Source organism: Thunnus albacares, chromosome 7, assembly GCF_914725855.1.
Source record: "Thunnus albacares chromosome 7, fThuAlb1.1, whole genome shotgun sequence".
Taxonomy (NCBI): domain Eukaryota; kingdom Metazoa; phylum Chordata; class Actinopteri; order Scombriformes; family Scombridae; genus Thunnus; species Thunnus albacares.
Window position 1 is genome coordinate 3,209,691 of NC_058112.1, and position 20,711 is coordinate 3,230,401.

At 40.3% G+C, this 20,711-nt stretch overlaps 2 protein-coding genes and 1 non-coding gene across 3 annotated transcripts in view; 1 reads left to right on the forward strand and 2 right to left on the reverse strand.

Moving 5' to 3' along the window:
- The window catches only part of LOC122985684 (c-Maf inducing protein), a 52,506-nt gene extending 45,532 nt beyond the window's left edge, over positions 1-6,974 (forward strand). The window contains exons 17-21 of the mRNA XM_044356528.1: positions 201-248; positions 361-507; positions 633-738; positions 940-1,010; positions 2,524-6,974. Of these exons, the coding sequence (XP_044212463.1) occupies positions 201-248; positions 361-507; positions 633-738; positions 940-1,010; positions 2,524-2,577 (426 nt within the window). The 3' untranslated portion in view covers positions 2,578-6,974. The remainder of the gene's footprint in view (positions 1-200; positions 249-360; positions 508-632; positions 739-939; positions 1,011-2,523) is intronic.
- Positions 6,975-8,082: 1,108 nt separating this feature from the next.
- On the reverse strand, positions 8,083-8,165 carry trnal-cag. The gene has a single exon. It is a non-coding gene; the product is annotated as a tRNA-Leu (tRNA).
- Positions 8,166-10,101: 1,936 nt separating this feature from the next.
- Positions 10,102-18,994, reverse strand: tgm2l (transglutaminase 2, like). The gene is made up of 15 exons (XM_044355417.1): positions 17,867-18,994; positions 16,668-16,838; positions 16,073-16,303; positions 15,287-15,405; positions 14,685-14,813; positions 14,219-14,396; positions 13,821-13,962; positions 13,585-13,688; positions 13,125-13,267; positions 12,910-13,009; positions 12,462-12,607; positions 12,196-12,325; positions 11,881-12,041; positions 11,535-11,671; positions 10,102-10,934 (listed from the first exon to the last, which is right to left on the reverse strand). The coding sequence occupies exons 1-15, from the start codon at positions 17,880-17,882 to the stop codon at positions 10,763-10,765; spliced, it is 2,079 nt and encodes a 692-aa protein (XP_044211352.1). The 5' UTR covers positions 17,883-18,994; the 3' UTR covers positions 10,102-10,762.
- Positions 18,995-20,711: the final 1,717 nt, after the last annotated feature.

Consider the following 20,711-nt stretch of genomic DNA (forward strand, 5'->3'; position numbering starts at 1 on the left):
ATTTGGAAATGTCCATGAAAACAAAAAGTTTTCTGTCTTTTTTTTTTTTTTTTTTGAAGAGTTCACGTCTCCTATTTCCTCATTGTGACATGAATATAGCATGCTTGTGGTTGCTCATATACACCATCTACTGTCTGAAAATGTTCCTGCAAGGCCTTGAGCTCAGACGCCATCTTTTTTTCTGTCTGTCTTCTCCTCAGCAACGGAAAGGAGGCCCCACCCGCCTGACTCTGCCCTCCAAGTCCACGGTGAGTTTACACTGACGCCTTCACTGTGAAGAGTTTTAAGCTTTTCTATCCTCAACATCCATTATAAGACTGTGCATTAAAAAAAAATACATGTTCCCTTGGCATGTTTTAGGATGCAGACCTGGCTCGCCTGTTGAGTTCAGGCTCTTTTGGGAACTTGGAGAACCTGAGCTTGGCCTTCACCAATGTCACCAGTGCCTGTGCCGAGCAGCTCATCAAGCTGCCTTCACTCAAACAGCTCAACCTCTGGTCCACACAGGTATACACACACACATAGAGACACAGCACAAACACAACCTCAGAAACACACACCTGCACATAATGATCCAGTAGATGTATACTATCTCTAATGTCTAATGTGTGTTCTCCTCTTCTGTCCTTCAGTTTGGGGATGCAGGGTTGAGGTTGTTATCTGAGCATCTGGCCTGTCTTCAGGTTTTGAACCTGTGTGAGACTCCCGTCACTGATGCTGGTCTGCTGGCTCTCAGCTGTAAGAAAACTCACACACACACACACACACACACACACACACACAAACACATACAGTTCATGATAGTAAAATGTGCTATAGTAACAAAAAAAAGCCAGAATATAAGGACAAGCTCAGAATGAACATGTCAAATGTGTGGAGTGGAAGTCAGTTGTTTGTTAATGTATATTGTAGCTAATTGTAACTGTCTGCCTGTTTCAGCTATGAAGAGTCTGTGCAGTCTGAACATGAACAGCACCAAGCTTACAGCTGACACATATGAGGACCTCAAGGTAAAACTCATACCCACTGGCTACAAAAAGCTAATATTTAGCACAAGTGAAATTCTTAATTGATCCCCCCTGAAAATGAAACATGTGTTAAGGTGGCAGTAAGAAAGTAGAGGAGAATGAAAGGTAAAGGCATGTTAATTGGGCCGTGTGACATCTACATTAATGGGGATAGATTTGAAAAGACATCATTTTCTCTTGTGCTTTGGCCTTCCTGCTGTTGCCCTCAGTTCTTTCTGTGATTGCTTATTTTAAATGCCAGTAAAGCTGATTACACTATATAGCTGATCTGCTCTATGTTGTCAGATGTATTCATGAGCATTAAATAGTGGATGTAGTAGAAAGAAGTAGTTAGCCAATTACATTTTCTTTTTTCAAAAACTATTTAAAATAATAGTCATCCAAGGTATTTTACAGGTTTACGTGTTTTATTTTAATCACTTCCTAATGATTTTCAAGAAGGTCCTGGGAAGACCTGTGTAATTTGGTTCTAATGATGGGGACAATATAGTGTTCAATTGTTACACTTCCAATTAGTTGCTAATGTAACCCAGAAAGCCTGTAGTCAGTGCACAGCAAGCCGACCGAACATGCAGACATCTGAGCCAAGCAAAATTAATTATGAATGAATAATTACTTGAAGCTGCACCAATCAGTATTTTGTATTAACAGTGCTTGAAAGGGATCCCTCTTCATGACAACCTTACAGAGAATTATCACCCAAATCGGCACTTCTTCTCAGCCATACGGAAAGTTCTAGCTTGTTTTCAGCTCGTTGTTTTGGTTTTATGCCCAGCAATTTTACTGTCGGGTTCGGTCTCAGAGCTCTCACCAACCTCGTTTCCAGCAGCAGCAGCAGCAGGCAGCTGAACAACTCTGAATCAATGCTAATGTTGCTCCATGTCTGCTGGCTGCACAAATAGGGAACTGGAACATGTCAGCCATACACTTTAGAAGTGCTAATACTTTATGTCAATATTACTTTTACAGCTTGCTCTGCTGCCTCCAAAAATCAATTAATGCTGCTTTAAATTGAGATTTTCTTTCTTGGAAACTTGATGGAAATGATTCAAAAATGAAAATAATAGTATATCAAAAATCCTCTTGGATGAATTGGTGTCTAACTTGGTAGCTAATAAGATACAACATATAAAGAAGACAGTTTGGGAGTTGGTGGCGGGTTATTTTCAGTGCGGGTTAGATGGAACTGCTAGCAGACTAAGCTAGCAGTTTCCCAGTCTGCCCCCAGTCTTTGTGCTAAGCTAGTCTGTCCCCAGTCTTTGTGCTAAGCTAAATAAATCAGCCTATCTCTATCTATCTACCTATTTCTGCTGGATGCAAAGAGACAAAATTGATTCTGGTGAGAAGGACAACAAGTATATTATCCAAACTCTTACACAGCTAATTAAAGAAAAAGTTACAACAATGTGAGCTGTCCTACAGTTAGCCTACAAGCTGATAGTAAATGTATGTTTTAAGGTGTTGATGCAGTTTCTATTTGTGTGTCTCTCTACAGGCCAAATTGCCCAACCTGAAAGACGTCGATGTCCGGTACACAGAGGCCTGGTGATCGACCACGCTCACACACACGCTCTCATACATAACCAGACACACACATAAACATATGCACACACTGCACACAGACTCAGATACATACATGACAATTGTGTGGTGATGTCATCTCCATCGTCGCCATCATTAGACCTGGAACTCTGACATCGCAGCGCGAGGATGACCTCAAGTAACCAGATCATGGTTAAAGGAGGAGCCTTCATCAGCTTCAGATGTCATCATCAACCCCTGTAGTCGCCAGGAAGGAACTATCACTTTTTTTCTAAATGAGAAATCTTTATGGACCTTGTCGCGCCCCTTACTTGTAAAAGGACCTTGTTTTTACCAACATGATCAGAGGACATGCAAGGACCCGCCATGTTGTGACAAAAGGGACCCTTTTTCTCTCTCTCTGTCTTTATCCTTTGCCTTTTCTTTCATATATGGTTTCTCAGTTTTCATATACAGGCATATACAGCCAGCTGTTGCCCCCCACTCCCCCCCCCCTCCACCTGTGTGTGCGTGTCATGAGGAACATCTGAACGGAGTCCCTCCCCTCAGAGCCTTCGTCTCTTTTTTTTTCTCTCTCTCTCTCTCTCTCATATGCCCTCGTGCGATGAAGACTGGATACAGCAGCTCACATTCCAGCTCTTCTCAGATCGGATCCACAATGTAGCTCTGTGTCGAACCGCTCCTCACTTCAGTCCTCACCTTCACGCTCTCTAGCTTCAGTTTTCATGTTTCTGATTCCGGCCTTTTCAAGTCTTTCATTGGGAAAAACGAGGTGCTACCTCCGTGAGAAAAGAAGAGTTGCAAGACTGTGCCTATTCCTCATATAAGACACGTTCACACACAAAAAGGAAAAAAAAAAAACAACAACAAAAAAAAAGGTTTTTATCAACTTGAATGAACATATTTTTCCAGACATCTGTGCTTTCATATATTGTGTGTTTCTATCTAAAACATACGTATATGAAGATGACCCCCAGTGATGACATTTCAGAAACATTTCAGGAGATCTGCAGGAAAGTTAAATGGCGATGGCAACATTTCCTTTTTCATTTATTTTCAGTGTACATACTGATGATCTCCCATTACTATTTAATAGGACAGTTGTGTAGCAGTAGCTGGGTGGTCTGGGACTGCCTGATATTTATAAGTTGTCTCTAAAGCCTCCTTTACTCTGTCTCTCCTGGATTTTGTCCTAGCAGTAATGAAGTACACAAGCCCTGTCTATTTTTTTTTTTTTTCTCTTTTGCGACCCCTAACACAAGAAGCCAACGAAGACGGATACATGGATCTCTCTGCACCATTCAATGGTGGTAGCGTAGACCTGTAAAAGTAAAGTGGACGTTCTTAAGTGGACCTGTAAACCAGACCTATCACCAGCTGAGAGTTTGTATATTTTCATATCCTCTGCTATCTTTTTTTTTTCCTTGGCTCTGTTGGAGATGGTTTGAAAAGAAGAAAGGACACTTGCCAAACATTTTCATCAAATGTAGGTTTTATTTTGTGCACTTAACTTCATCAGGCCGACATGAGCTTGGTTTCTAATCAAAGCTGATGAAGTGGAACTTGTGGCGACCCACCTGTGGAGAGACTGACACTGTTTTGGCCTCAAGTCTCTGGCCTTCCCCGCTGGGGTCAGAGTGGAGGGTCTCAGCGCCTCTAGTGGAGCTGTGGATGAGTTGCCTCTTGTTATCTTTCTACCTGTCACACCACCTGTTTTCAACTGTTCTGCTGTATTTATATTACGCCATAATACATGGGTGGCAGTTTCAGGCTAATTCTCATCCAGGGATGGGACAAAATTACTGTACATATTCTATCACAATGGGCTATAAGGGACAGAAGTTTGGAAAAAGGCACCTTTTGGCCATATTTGCCCGTCTACATTCCCTCAAAGTGTTGCCTGTTTATTGTGGCAACATTTCATATGTGGTAACTGCCCTGACACACTGCAAGTCTGTCAGTTTCCCTCTCTGTCTTGTCTTGTGTCAGTACTCCTCCCCCAACCCAAACACACACAAACACACACAAACACACACACAAACACACACACACACATACACACACACACACACACACATACACACAAGTCAGATTTCCACCCTTGTTCCAGTCAGCCTCGCTCTGACTGCATCCATCCATTTTTATTTATATGTGTCCACCTCCAGAATGCTCCGGATGTTTGTTGAATTGAGACACAAGCTGCAGCAGAGAACAGGATGCCGTCCGCCCCCAGATGTTTTGTTTCGTATTTATTGGGTGCCATGACAGTTTTCTGTTTGGCCTGTAGACTCAGTTTGTGTACGGCCATCTTTGGGTCTGGCTTTAAGACCTCGTGCTCTCTTTCATATCCTGTATGATGTATATACAAGTGTATATAGTCGTCTCCTCCCCTCTTTTCTTTGAACCATTTTTTTCCACCCTTCCTCCTTTTTCTTCTTCTTCATCCCTTTTTCTGTATTTCTCTCGGCCTTCCTCCATTGGCAGGCTGATGTTGCCTTCATCTTAACGATGTGTGTGGTTGTTTGTTTGTTTTTTCACACAAAGTGCACTGTAATCTAAGAAATGTTTTCAATGAGTAATATCTTTTAAGTTTCCAACTTTATTGATTTGATCACTTTAATCAAACATTTGTTTCCTGTGTTCTTGTTTAGTTGTTTTTGTTTTTTTTTGCATGTATACATGTTGCTGCATCATCTGGTATTTTTATTTTATAAGTTTGTTTTATAAAAGGTTTGAAATATAAAGGGTGTGATCACTATCTCACTGAGGTTAAGGACTGAAATGGAGAGATCCGGTCTAACTTTTTTCTGATTGGTTGTTGCCAGGATCTACCCATGAGCCCTGACAGATCCTGTTGGTCAAGGCAGTTAGGGTTAGACTGAAAAAAAGAAAAGCCAATACTGTTACTTTTAGACTGAAGCTGCCCTTGGCTGAGATTTCATAAACACAAGTTTGACCACTTTCATATCAAAAAAGAAAATATTTCTTGTTTCCCCAAGAACTGTATTGTAATCCTGCCACACGATCATATCAGAGGTGGACCACACAGACTGACTATTATCATTTTGAAATAAAGGTGTTGGTTCCACACATCAGTTTAAACTTACTGCAGTTTTGTTTTACCCTGATGTTCTTTAAGTCTGATTGTTAAAAAGCAATAGTTTGACATTTTGTCTTTTTTGCTTTCTTGCTGACAGTTAGATATGAAGATTGATACCACTCTCACATCTGTACACTAAACATAAGGCTACAGCCAGTCATCGGTTAGCTTAGCTTAGCAAGACTGGACAGGTAAACAGCTATCCTAGCTCTGTCCAAAGGATGTAAAAATCAGCAAAAGGTCACTAATCAACACGTTATATCTCATTTGTTTTTAAAGTATACAAAAACCAAAGTGTAAAAGGTCTCCACTGGTTGCCAATGATGATGAGACTCTAGGGAGTCAAACCACCTAGCCAAGAAAAATCTGGTACATAACCCCTGTAAAACCACAAGGTGTCATTTTTACACTGGATTTTTAAACAAACAAGATATCACATGTTTATTAGCTTAGCTTCATTAGCTTTAGAGGTGCGGGTAGGCCGATTTTTTTTTTTTATAGAGCCCAGCTAGCTGTTTCCTCCGTCTTCCAGTTTTCATGCTAAGCTAAGCTAACCTACTGCTGGCTCTAGCTTCATATTTAACGGACATGAGTGGTATCAATCTTCTCGTCTAACTCTTGGCAAGAAAGCAAACAAGCACATTTCCCAAAATGTTAAACTATTCCTTTAACCAAAAAAAAGTGGGCAGGCTTGGGGAAATCACATCACTGAACTCATCCCACAGTTTTTGGCTATAACTGTGAGCCAGGGGGCCAGCATGTTGAGGTTATAATGGAAGGTTTTTTGTATTACTGTAGAACGTGATGGTTGAATAGAAACGCCTCTTCTGTTGTGTCATGTCTCCGTATCCTGTGGAGCTCACTGTGCTTTGCTTTTGGTTCCCATCCTGATTCCTCCCTCTTGTCTATTATCTCTCAGATGTTTTTTACTCCTCACAAACTGTAAAGAGTTTCTACCATGTCCAAGTTGTGTACAGCTGTGCTCGGGTCTTAACAGTTGTTATGGAAGGAGCAGGGTCAGATGTGGCAAATCTGACAGACTGAAAAAAAAAAAAACCAACAACTCATGATTCCTTTGTAGTAAAATCTTTTTGGCAGCTGGAAAAAGGGCGCCTATCATGTTTCTCTCTCTTTTTCAGTCTTTCTCCGCATTGATCTGCTTCTCCTGCTGGGTTATTATTATTGCTGCTGCTGCTGCTCTGTGGCTGTTGTAATAAAAATACAAAAGTTCTTCAACAGGAAAAATAACAACTATGATGTGAAATAATTTCAATCAAAATTAAATTGTCTGTGAATATGTTTCAGCTGTGTGTGGCATGTGTTCTTTTCTGTGCCTTTAAAAGACAAACTTTATGATAAGACAAAACAATGATTTTCACTGACAACATATATATATAAATACAAATGTATATATAATATATTTTCCTTTTACATAATGCTTCATGTTGATTTAGTGAATCATTTACCATTCTCTAACAACACAGAAGCACAAATCTATACTATAACCACACAAAATACAACAAAATCAAATGTGTAAATAATGATTTTTATACCTTTTAAAATACCATGAATGAATGCTTTATATCCCCCTGTACTAAACACCTGGTATGGTCCCTAATTAATTTGTCTATCAATTTTAAAAAGCAAAAATGAAAACTCCTTAAATGCGCATTAATTAACAAATGTACAAATGATTTTCCCTTACTTTACTCATTCATTTGAAATTTGTGATGAATTTCATAATTATCAATTTGAAATATTTCTTTAATTGGGTTTCTAAAAGTTAAAGTTCCCCCTAGACATGTTTTAAAACATAAAAATATTCTGGTTAGAATAATAATTTGTGTCTGATTTTACTAAGTCGAACCTAGTAAAAAATCTTAAAGTGACATCAACAACTCATTGAAAAACCAACTGCTGGACACAAGATGTATTCTACTTGAAAAAAGTTAATTAAAAAAGTCCATTCTTGGTGTATGTGCTTTAGAGGCTTCAAATTTCCACATCACATTTCTGTAAGTTGCATATTGGATCACCATTGGCTTCTAAACTAGTTGTGATGTCACAAATCATGCTTGTAGGTTCACATGTTAAACTGAGATTTCAGGTGAGCACAGAGAAACTTTCCTCCCTCAGCAGATGAATGTGGAAACAAACTCAGCACGTCCATCATTCTGCACAGTGAAGCTCAGAGATTCAAGTGAAGAAACAAAACACATTTTTGAGTGGAGGGGGACTTTAAGTGTGTGAGTATGACACAAACCCATGACAGGGACCTAATTATGACATCAACTGCATTTTTAATACTGTACAGTATGTATGCTACCCCATCTATTCCATATACATCTAGTCGCACATTATGATTTGTGACGAGAGGTTAGCATTGTACTCAGTGTCAGTCCAAAAGCTGTCTGTCAGAAGTGGGATTCGAACCCACGCCTCCAGGGGAGACTGCGACCTGAACGCAGCGCCTTAGACCGCTCGGCCATCCTGACGTGCTTCCGTAAACGACAAACTCTGCTTTCCATGGATAGTATAGATATATTTTTGGTTTTTGATAGTTTGTTTTTAATATTTATGAGTTTAGAGCAGCAGAATAGATGATTATTAACCACACACACATTATTTATGACGTTAATAGAGTAATAGATCATCAGCGACCACGGCTCAACTTTCAAACATGGCGCTCTGGCTCCCTCTGCTGTTATTTTTAGGTATTTGTACAATGCACTCGCACTGTTGGAAATTGGTTCTTGATGAAATTGATTATTGATTTTTGAAAGCAATTTCCAATACTCATGAAAATCTGCACACATAACTCAGAATGACCCATAGACCCTTAGAAAAACAGAACTGTCCAGAATACAATCTGACTGATTAGAAACACATATGCTAATGCTAACACAAACCTAATCTATGGCTTGAGACATTTTCCCACCATGCAATGCATTCATAGTGGCAAAATCTATTTCTTGAGGTGTAAAGGTAAAAGATAAAGCAAAGTGTATACATTGTGCTATAAGAGGTCACTAAGACTAACTGCATTCACATAGGTTACTGCGGCTTTTAAACTTTACCATGCAGCTCTTGACATTTTTAATTTGCACTCAATGTCACAATCAGACTTATTTTACCAGCACACTGGTAACTATCACAAAATACATATGAAACACATTGTTGTTCCAGCATGATTTTCATTCACTGAAACCCTTCAAAAGAACAACATCTTCACTCTGTAATGAAGCATTTCTCATCTGGTGCACCCATGACCAAGATGTAAACTATACAACAGATGCCATCGCCACATTTAAATTCAACTGAATGTTTCTGAGAAGCTGGAGTGTCGTCCAAGACAGCGCTTTCCACCAGCATCATCAAAACACCAAGTGATGACATTTCTCACACAGAACAGTCTGTCTAATAATTAGTATTAGTTGTTTCAAAATGTATGCTGTGAATTGTCACAGCAGTATGACAGCGGACACTCAGGGTGCTTCGGCTGGATCAGGAGGTGTCAGAATGTAACCAAACCACACAAACATGGGCTTGTCCCTTTGCAGTCTGCCTAGAGGGCGGAGAGGAAACAGAACAGGCAGGCAGTGTGTGCCAGACAGGCTAACAGGTAGACAGACAGGATTTGATGTAAGACACACACACATATATACACACAGACTGAGCAATGGGAAAGAAACGTAGCTTGAAATGTGCTTGTAAAAAAGGTTGAGAAGCGTCTCCTGCTCCACAAACAGTCTTGTCTTTGTTCCTTTCTCACGTTTTCTCTCTTGGTGACTCGAGAGTGTGAAGAGCCACGGTTAATGTTATTTGTCACACACCCGTGCTTTTCCTACTATGACAAGTCAAAATGTCTGCTGTGACAAAGGCACAAGCAAATACATACAGTACATAGGCTACTATACAAATGTATAAAGCGGAGTACATACAGTGTAACAGGATTGCAGTAGTTAGTATTTGTCAGAGTTGAAACAGACTCAGAGACTCTGAACAATGTGGGGTAATATAGTGTTTGTGTCACTCTAGTCATCACCAGTTTTACAACTTACATATACAGTTCAAATCATCATATAAGTAGTAATTACGAGTGGAAAACTGAAAGCTCCAATATATCTCACTTATTAGTGTCAGGTAATGGTACATGTATGTATATTTGTATGTGTTGTATTATTTTGTCTTTTTTTCCCTCAAAGGTCCCTCCAACACATGATGCTTAATTTGAATGTTTTTCCTCAAAAAAAAAAAAAAAAAAAAAAATTAAATTGATTTCAGCATTCAGACATCTGACTTTCCAGTTATGCCAGCCATATCACTGCTAGAGAAAGAATTCAGGAACAAAGCTGGAACAAAAATCATTTTTCATTATTGCAAAATCAACATTCTGATATATCAGACCAAATCAAGTAAAAAATTCTTTATTGAAAGCATACTCTCTATATTTTTCACAGTTTGGCACACATAAATAATACATTACATTACATTACATAAACATACAAATGCATAAATGTTATGATTAGATGAAATGATGTATGTTCCAAACATATATTCACTAAAAAGGGAGTGGAGACAGTGCAAAAAGGTAATCAAGTAACAAAACATACAAAAACAGATTTGATGTGATAAGATACTTTTGAACAATGTACACATAACAAAGCTGATAGCAAAAAGTTTTAACCTTGCACCTCATGACTGATGGTTTTCATTCTAGTCATTTAATAATCAGTAGTGATTTGGACCAGGACACAGGATGGGACAAAGAAGTACAGTTAAGTAAGATGCCACTGAGGAGGAATACACATTGTTTGTGTGTATTTCCAAAGGGGGCATCTTTTACCAGGTGTGATATCAAAGACAGCAGTTTTCAAATCTGACACATAGTGGCTTTAAGGAAATGAAATTACCACTGTGTCCAGTATTTCTTTGTGGATATGGACATGGTCATCATGTATCATTTAAATAAGTTAATCTGCATTTACCATGTATTATGATACTTATTTTTTCTTTTACATTCACATCCAAGAAATGTCACATTATTTCACAATGTAAGATGGGTCAATTTCAGTGAGCTCAAAAGCTTTCACTAAAATCCAGCAATTATTGGGCTGCGTCTCTTGTGGACAACCACAGTGGCAACTCCCTTCACGTCCTTCAGCCTGTCAGAGTCAAAGTCCACCAGGAGCTTCCTTACTCCGGTCCTCATGGGTGAGAAGGAGAGCTTGACAGATATCTTCTGGCCTGGAGCAATATCACCACTGAGAGAGAAAAGATATATATATTTATATGAATTTGGACAGCGGAGGTGATAAGGAGGAAGGACTAACTACGTAGTGAACCTCTGAAGGAGATAAATGGAGCTAAAGTTATTGAGAAAATGAACAATGAATGCTTGCATTTGTTATATTTCATTTTTGAGGTCCCGTCCTTAACAGAAGCATTGAATGAGTGGACGTTTTGACCTGTTTGAGGATAAGGAGTCATCATCGGTTGACCATGAATGACTGTACCAACTTTAATAACAATCAATCCACAAGTTATTAATGATTAATTTCACCCTGGATCAAGGTGTTGAACCATAAGACCAACTGATCAACTGGTTGCCCAAGACCTACACGGTCCGTTTGGTGACAAAAGCTAGTTTTTGAATTGGAAATACCCCTTCTGAGCCACTGTATTTTGGCTTTAAACACAGGTTTCACACTTTTTTTTAGTTCACCCTACATGCTAACACAACTGTAATCCTATTTTGTGTGTTATACTGTATGTGCAGTGACGTGTAGAGTTTAAGAGTTTGTACATTGCCTGTCAATCAACTGCACATGGCTCATGGTGAAGGTGATTGCCTCAGTACTTACTTAACGCGGATCTCAGTGGCAGACAGTAGGCCAGCCCCCTCCACAGTGAACACACCATCCTTCAGTGGGACTGGTAGAGGGTTGGTGAAGGAGATGTAGGCTCTCGCTTGCTCCTTTACAACAGCCTTCCCAGTCATCTAGAGAAAGACAGGAAATAGTTCTCTATGCTGGGAGTATACAAGGGTACAAATCACAGTGTCTGATCTCAAACCATAAAACCCCAGAGATGAACTGCACGTGCAAAAAGTTCATAGTTTCTCTGTCTTTCTTTAGACAACCCAAATAAGATCACATCTGTCCAACCATGACCTCTGGGCGCGCTCAGTGTCGCTCAATGTATACCCACCTGGATGAGTACTTCAGGCATGCTCAGTGGGATGTTGGCCATGGTCATGATGGGTTCATTCTCCCCTGGTGCCTCCAAGAAGGCTTTCACCCTGATCAGATGGTGCTCAGAGACACATCTGACATAGTCATCATAGTGCAGACGCAACACTTCCCTGTGGGCTGAACACACATGCACACGCACATTAAAGAGGATCATAAAACACATGTGCTTCTGCAAACAGTAAGAACAGGTAAATGTGTGCAGGTAAGAAACAGCAGCTGTGTTGTTTTACAGCACCAGAGGTGTTTACGCGGATTCATTTGAGCTACGAACCTTTGTGAGCTGGCACAGTGACACTGGTTGTTTGTCTCTGGCACTCCCCCCGGTGGAGAGAGTTGTAAGTTACAGCCATGGCCAGCATGGTCAGCTGAGCATGAGCATCTTTTTCTCCGTCGTTTTTCACCTGCAGACAGAATCGAATTAGGATGGGATGGAAATGAAATACAAGATGTCTGAGATACACCCTGACAACAGCAGCCTCAAGTTCATCATTTTATCATTTCATCCATTCATTCAGCTACAGTCTGAGCACTCCTTACCTCAACAATCACATCAAAGTCTGTCCCAAATACAGGCTTAGCATGCTTGATTGTCAGCTGTAGTTGTCCTGGTTTTGCAGTCACATTGGACGGCTCGGTGACTGGCCGTCCCGCCTTCTCATACACTTCTCTCTCTTTCTCGGAGCCTGAGGAAAGGACATTGGTCCATGACAACTAATCCTAACCACCACTTTTAACAGATGAATAAAGGTTCACAAGTTCAGAAGAATGTTGAAGTATCTGTTAGTTATATGTATTATCAATAAAGTTTCATGGTAAAAATAAACAATCACAAGAATCTTACAATGAGAAAGGAAACATAGGCAAAAGATTAAACAGTAGGAGGCTACATAGCTTTGTGAATGTTACATGCTGAACTAAAGGAATGTGATTATAATCAGTAAGGGTTTATAAATATGGCTGCTCTGACTTGTATTTTCCAACTAACCTTCAGGATATTTGTAGTGTAGAGTGACATCTTCTCTGTGGTCACCGTAAACACTTTTGGTGCTGATGTTCTGCCCCACGGTATTCTGGTCCACTCTGATCTGTAACAATAATGACAATCGTTGTCTTCACTGTGGTCATTAAGTCTTTTTAAAAGTTCTAGACTCTTTTTTACTTGAGCAAATATGTAAATCAGTCAAAACATAAATCGGTCACCTTCTGTCGTTGGCCATCTTTCTGGACAATCCAGTAGATGATGTCAGCGTTCACCTCAGCGAATACAAACGGAGCATCATACTTTACTGCCAGATTTCCCTCCTTGATGGCTTTCACTGGACACGGACCACAACAATACTCACCTGAGGAGAGGAAATTCATTTTGTCAGGGATTTTCTGCATCATTAGATAATTGGCATAATGACGGAAAAAAACAGTGGAAATTCAGTCTGATCATCAGGTTAAGAAGTCGCACAAACTAGCTTTGAATCCAACATTTCATTATAATATGAGACCACAGAAAGCTGACAGTGACAGTCCTGAGAACAGTTTAGAGGGGGCAAATATTTTAATTGCAAAGGTGGAGAAGGTGAGAAATGTCTTGCATAACATGGATAGATAGATAAATGGAGGAAAGAGCGGTGAACAACAGAGATAATGTTAAAAACTATAAATATACCATCACTCCGCTCTTGAGGGGTGGGATCCAAAACCTGCCAGCCATCATTTCCTTCAGGCAGATCATCTCTCCTGAACCAGGACTCGACCCAACAGTGGAAGTTCCTAAAATCATGAAGAGAGGAGACGAGAGAAGAGATAACACATTTTATCATTTTATTTGTATAATGTAACTACTAAATTGTTTTCTTCGAAATCTGTGTGTGTGTGTGTGTGTGTGTGTGTGTTTTGTCCTACCAGCTACTGTCGCTGCGTCCTCCGCTGTTAAACCTCTCCAGTTTTTCATCCAGCAGGAAGTCAATTATGAGGTTTCCATCAACGTCATGGGCAGAGCTGAAGTTGGTGATGAGGCGTGTTGGGATTCCCAGACAGCGCAGCACTGTAAAGATAACGCACATCAGACTGTGACAATTCCCTCCTTCTCCATTTTTTAAATTTAGCTCCTCAGTTTGGCTTTAGTCTCACACAGTGTCTGTCTTTTTTGCATTTGTGTTACTTTTTGTTTATGAAAGATGTTTAAAGCAATAGTTTGACATTCTATGAAATAAACTTGTTTGCTGATGCATGTTTCAAGATCCCCTGATGAGGTTTTTTTGTCAAGAATCATACAGCAGTAAAATCTGTGAAAGCCTCACCTGTACAGGCGACAGCAGCAAACACCCAGCACTGGCCATATCTGACAGCCTCGGTCCCGGCTTCGCTCCACTTTTGGAGGATTTGTACGCTGCCAGTCCATCTATAAGGTGCAACTCCATCAGAGTATGGCTCCACCCAGCGACCCCTCAACACACCCCTGTCATCGTTGTCGTTCACCTGGAGAGGTGGAGACAACATCTGTGAATCACTGCATGAACCAAAGTTTAAATATGAGAACTTTAAATAAATCCCTCTAACAACACAACATGTTTTATGGAGATTACTTAACAATAAGACAGTCAGGTATGCACCATGATATGATATGATATCTCCACTATTTCTGGATTTCTTTTGAGGATTTTCTGTATCATTAGATAGTTTAGACAGAGAACTAGCTTGGTTCCTCTTGTCAATGTGTTTTTTTCCTTCTACTGTTGTTAAACTGTCAGTAGAAGAGATCCTCACCATCGCAGTGATAATCCTGGTGACATAGACAGGGTCGAATCTGTGCTCCATGTCCATCTCTGGGTTTTTCAGGGCATCCTTGGAGTTGTCCAGGACTTCAAAACAGATGTCCATCACATGGTCCTCAAACTGAGAGAGAGAGTAGCAGGGAGAAAACAGAAAAAAGAGAGAGGAACAAAGAAAAGACTGTTTATGGAGCAGGATAGGCTTCTCAACCTTTTTTAGATACACATTTCAAGCTACATTTCTTTCCCATTGGTCGGTCTGTGTGTATAAATGTGTGTCTTATAACAAATCCTGTTTGTCTATCTGTTTGCCTGTCTGGCAGACACTGCCTGCCTGTTCATCTTCCTCTCTGCCCTCTCGAGAAGCTGTGAAGGGACAAGCCCATGTTTGTGTGGTTTGGTTACATTCTGACACCTCCCGTCCACAAGTTTTCTCTGTCCAACAAACTGATTACCCGACCCAGCTGAAGCCCTCGATTGTCCACTGTCACACTACTATGACAGTTCACACAGGTCACCTACTGACCTGACAGACACAGGCTCAACCCGTCACACAACACACACACACACAAACACAGATATGTGTATGTCACTTACCTGTCCATAATTCCAGGGAATGCTTTTGATGTCATCCCAGGACCCCATGAAAATGAGTCCACTTTCATTCATAACATACTCCTGGAGCAGACTCTCATCAGGGAGGTACACCACATCATCTGGTACACACACAATGACACACAAACACGCAAACACACACACACACACACACACAAGTAAAACACACAGAACAGTATGCCAAATACGAACAAGCACAGATCAAAACTATTGCAGATGTTTTGTGTCCTATATGTTTACTATTAAATCTACAGATCAGCTGTCACATTTGCAGGAAATAGAAGCGGCCAACAGGCAGGAGCAACAACATCAATTATGAATCAGCTAATATAAATTCTTTGAAGGTTTGAGGGTGTCAATTACAAAAACATGACACTGTCACTCTGTGAGAAATTCCATCATTTGGCGTTTTGATGACGCTGGTGGAAAATGCTGTCTCAGAGTGACAACACTTCAATCTCCAATAAATGCTCAGTTGAGTTGATATGTGGTGACAGTGAACTGTCACATGATTCATATCTTTGTCATGGGATCACCAAAAGGTTGAGGTGACAAGGGTAGAAACCTCTGCAGCTCTCGCTCTTAATGGAGTTTAGTCAATAAATCAGGGAGAAAACATATCTGGTTTGTTCTGAGACTGAGTACAAATTAGAAATGTCAGGAGCTGCATGATAAAGTTTAAAAGCTGCAGTGAATGAATGCATTTAGTCTGAGCTCTTATAGAAAGCAAGAAGTAGCAGAGAGAGTATGTGCTGTTTTATCTTTTACCTTTGCACCAGGGATTAAAGAGCAGGTGGAACTTAATTTTGTCGTTTTTCTCCAAAATGCGTCCGTCAGGTGACATCATCAACACAGACAGTTGGTACTGGCCGATGATAGCGTCCGCTGGACTGTGCAGAGTCAGCAGCATTTCATCCTGTGCTCCCTGCTGGTTAAACCACCACTTGTCTCCGGTCCCACGCTCCTTCTGAACCTTGATCACAATCTCGTCTTTCTTACCTGAGGAAATATGAGAAAAGATTTTAATAATTCATTAAATGGATATGCTGTATATACAAATTGAATAGTTTATAATTGTATGGTCAATGAATTATAAATGGAGAATTTTTTATATTGGATTCAACTGTCAAAAGCTTTGTACATGACTTCTAATTGATCAATTTACAAATCAAAGGTACATACATACACTGGCTTGTACATGAGTTATAACAGATTGTAATTTAAGAGTTTTAAAATGTCAATTTCAGTCTGTACACCTATCAAGAACAAGAGGCTGCCTTTGCAAAGTTGCATCAGAACACATCAGGCTCTTTTTCATCAATTATTGACCCCACCCTCCACATGCAGATGTGGCTGTACTCACCAAGGTGCAGGACCAGTTCCAGGTGGTGATCAGCGGGCAGAGAGTCAGTCAACTGCAGGGTTATGGAGAAGGGTTGACCCCTGCGGACGATCAAGCGTTCCCGATCGATGTCCTTAGTGCGGTGTGCCAAGTTGTTTTCATGACTTCTCAGATCCACAGCAATAATCAAACCTAACAGGACAAACGGAGACAAAGTTCAGCCATCAGTCTGCGATAAAGTCTACGTGTGGTTGACTGTCTTGTTGTCTTGTTGCTAAATAAAATATTTGCAGTGATGGAAGAGTTTCACTTGAGACCTTACGCACTAATTTACAGAGAGTTGCATTGTGGCCACAAGTCAGGCTGAATTTGATGATCAAGTTGTCTTCATTACATGTGTTCTTTAATTTTGGGAAATGCACTCATTAACTTTCTTGCTGAGAGTCAGATGAGAAGATCAATACCACTTTGTGCTGTAAATATGAAGCCACAGCCAGAAGATGGTTAGCCTCGTCTCATTTAATCTGTACAAAAACTGACATTGTGGATTTCCTGTTGATTAATGAGCTGAAGAGGGGTTAGTAGGCAGATTTTGTTACCCTTGAACAGAGTCAGGAAAGTAACTGGCCCGGCATTTGGTTTCTATGGGTGGGCTGCAACCACATATAAGACTTTTAAAAGGACACCTATGTGTTCTGTTCGTATTTTCAACAGCTCTGTCACAGAGTAGCTGTTATCCCTGTTTCCAATCTTTATGCTAAGCTAAACTAACCTTCTTTGAGACATTGCTTCATATTGTACAAACATGAGAGTGATATCTAAGTATATTTCCCAAAATTATTAACTGTTCCTTTAAACTAATTGTAACTAATGTGATAAATTTATGAAACCAAATGTGTTTGTCCCATAAATTTAGCTTACTCAGTGTACTGTAGCATAACTGTATCCAGGTTTAAACTCTGGTTTTAAAAAGTATCTCCGTTTGGTCAACCTAGCCCCTCACTCAAAACTTGTCCCTGTATTTGTCGGAGGAATTAGGATGTGTCAGGTCACACAAAAGTGGCAAGTCATACATCAGCACATTTTCACACAAAGCATGTGTAGACCATAAGTAGGCAAGTTACGATAGATAGATAGATAGATAGATAGATAGATAGATAGATAGATAGATAGATAGATAGATAGATAAAGTAGAAAGAAAGTTACAAAAAATCACTTACTCTTGTCGTTGGCCATTGCAGATCTTTTTCCTCGTTTGATAAAATGTTGTTCCGACTGTCCTCAAGTGTCTTCGCACTCTTCGTTTCATGCCCAGTGTCCATCACAGTCTTGTATTTATACAGCTCAAGACTGACCCTCCCACCTCTCTGGAACACACTCACCCCAAAACACTCACTCACTTACTCACCTCACCTCCCTTATGACCTCTGACATCACTTACCAAAAACCTGCAGTCCTCTGTGGGTGTATGTGTGTGTGTTTGCAGTGTGTGAGTGATAGTTTATAGTCTCTTTCTCATCCTCTCTTAGACACTGGGGTCTTTGTTGCTGTATATGTTGAAGGGCGGATGTTGCCGGTGCTCGTGCATGCACGTCTGTGTATATGTTTGGAAATGTGCACGTTGACCCCTATGATGGAGTTCAACCTAAGCACTGCTCCAGCCAGAAGAGTAACATCCAGTCACGTCCTCTCTTATCAGACTCTTACTAAAGTAAATTTGCAACACTGGACTGCAGGCATTACACCAGAGTGACTTAAGCAACTAGCAAATTTCCCGTAGCATTCTACATCAGTGATGCTTAACTTTCACTCTGTGGAAGTAGTGAGGTCAAATGAATCATTTTGTGGCATCACTCTCTCTTCCTGATAATTGTAAACCAAAATAGTCACAAATTTCACTTGCATTGCAGATTTACAGGCTCATCAGTCAGTAGTCAGCCTACATTGGCAAAATTAGACCACAAGACACTGACTAACTGAATGAATTTCTTGGGAATTACCTTATAAGGTTTCACTCTGTCAGATATGAAGAACAGAACCTGATGAACATTTGTCTGGGCCTCCACTCAAAACAAAATTAAAACCCATTTTCTTTGAGTTGAGGTCTTCTATCTTGTCACGGTCACAGCTGTGCTCCCCCTGGCACTCTCCCAGCTCCCTGATTGTTGTCCAGCCTATACGCCTGCAATCCATCAACTTATCTACTCAGCGGTATATTAACCCCTGTTCTTCATCTTCTCATCACCAGATCATTGTTGCAGCCATTGTGGTAGATCAAGTCTCAGGTCACTTTGAATTGTGCATCCAAAGCTTAACCTCTCTTGTTGTTTTGTTCGCTGAACTAACCAGTTTTCCTGCTCATCTCTCTTCCTACCGACCAGTCATCCTGTCGACCCGTCGACAAGCTTCCAAGCCAGCTTCATCCATCCTGGCTCCCGTCCCTTGTCTCATCCCTGCAGTACCATCTGCTCTGTCTCTTGACGCTTGCCTCGTCTGCCCTGGGCCCTTGTTCTACTCTGCTTTTCCTTTACGAATACCACTCCGGACCTGCTCTCCTTACCCCAAATAGCCTTAGCCCCAGGTTCCCAGCTACCAGTCCAAGCTTCCCCAGGCCTGCATTCCCTTTTATTCACCTTTTTAAATAAATACCTTGTTCCTACCCTGTTTGTCTCTGTGTCTGCAATTGCGTTAACCTGCTCCGCCACACATAACATATCTTTATTCCAGACTGTACATCTCTTATTACAACTGCAATATAGTGTGACCTAAGACACAAGGGAAAACATGTATTGTCAAATACTTGCTAATGGTCATGAAAATACAGTTACTACAAAATACAATACTTCTGAACAAATACACATATTTACTTCTAAATCCTGAACAAGGCACCGACTACAGCATCTAAACAAGTCTCCACAGAGATGAATATGGAAACCCTCAACCTCATAATAAAATGAAGCTGCAGGTGAAGCTGCAAAATAAAGCTGTGCTGCTATAGGGATGGTCAGTCTGTCTGTCCACCACTTTGGTCCAGACTGAAATATCTCAACAAGTATCGGATGAATTAGCTTTACAGTTTGTACAGACATTTCCCAGATGCTGAATCCCAATGACTTAGGTGAATTGTTCATTTCTCCACTAGGAAACAGCATTTCTTCAAAATTTCAGTTTGTCTTCAATCTTTGTTACTGGGTTACCTAAATGTAAGCATGCTAAAATGCTAAAATAAGATGGTTTACAGTACATGTTACATACAGATGATAGCCTTTAGCTGAAAGCGCTGCTGTGTTCTCAACTAGCATGACTGTAGACTGACCTTTTTAAGGGATGTTGCACATTGTTGCATGTACGCACAGCTGTAAGAGGAAGATGATCTATGTGTCAGGCAGAAAGGTGATCTTTCGGTCAAAGAGTCAAAGTCTCTGTTTAGGACCAAAAGTATGGTTGCAGTCATCATGTCTCAAAGGCTGAACCACATATCAAGATAAAATACTAGATTAAACGTTTAGCTATTTATGACTAAATAGCTATTAGTTCAATGACTGTAATTCAGTTGGCCGTTAATGGTTATATTTTTTAAATCCTTGAGATAGATGTTTTTGCTTATATTTTACAGTAAAACAGCACTACAGTGAATAACTGAGACATAGTCATGTCTTGTTTTATATGACCCAGGCATATGCACATGATCATCATTTCTGCATTCACTGGACCTTACTTCACCTCCCTGTTCTCTCTGAAATACCAGTATTTAAACTAGCCTTGGTCAAGGTCCTTACCAGTGCATTGCACAATGGTTTTTCATTTTGGTATTATCAGTTCTTTAACAGTAACAGTCATTATATCAGAGCGACGGGTATAAATGTTAGTAATTCCCTTCCTCCAGACAAAACATGTCAACAGCATACAGACAAATTTAGTGACTAGCCGGTTACTGGCTAACAGGATTTAGCAGTCGCGCAGACGCAGGTACCCCTCAGGTGTTGGTTAAGACCAGATCAGAGCTCAATAAAGTAAATATCTAACATCCAAAATGTTGTTCCACTGGTTGTGCAGATGTGCAAT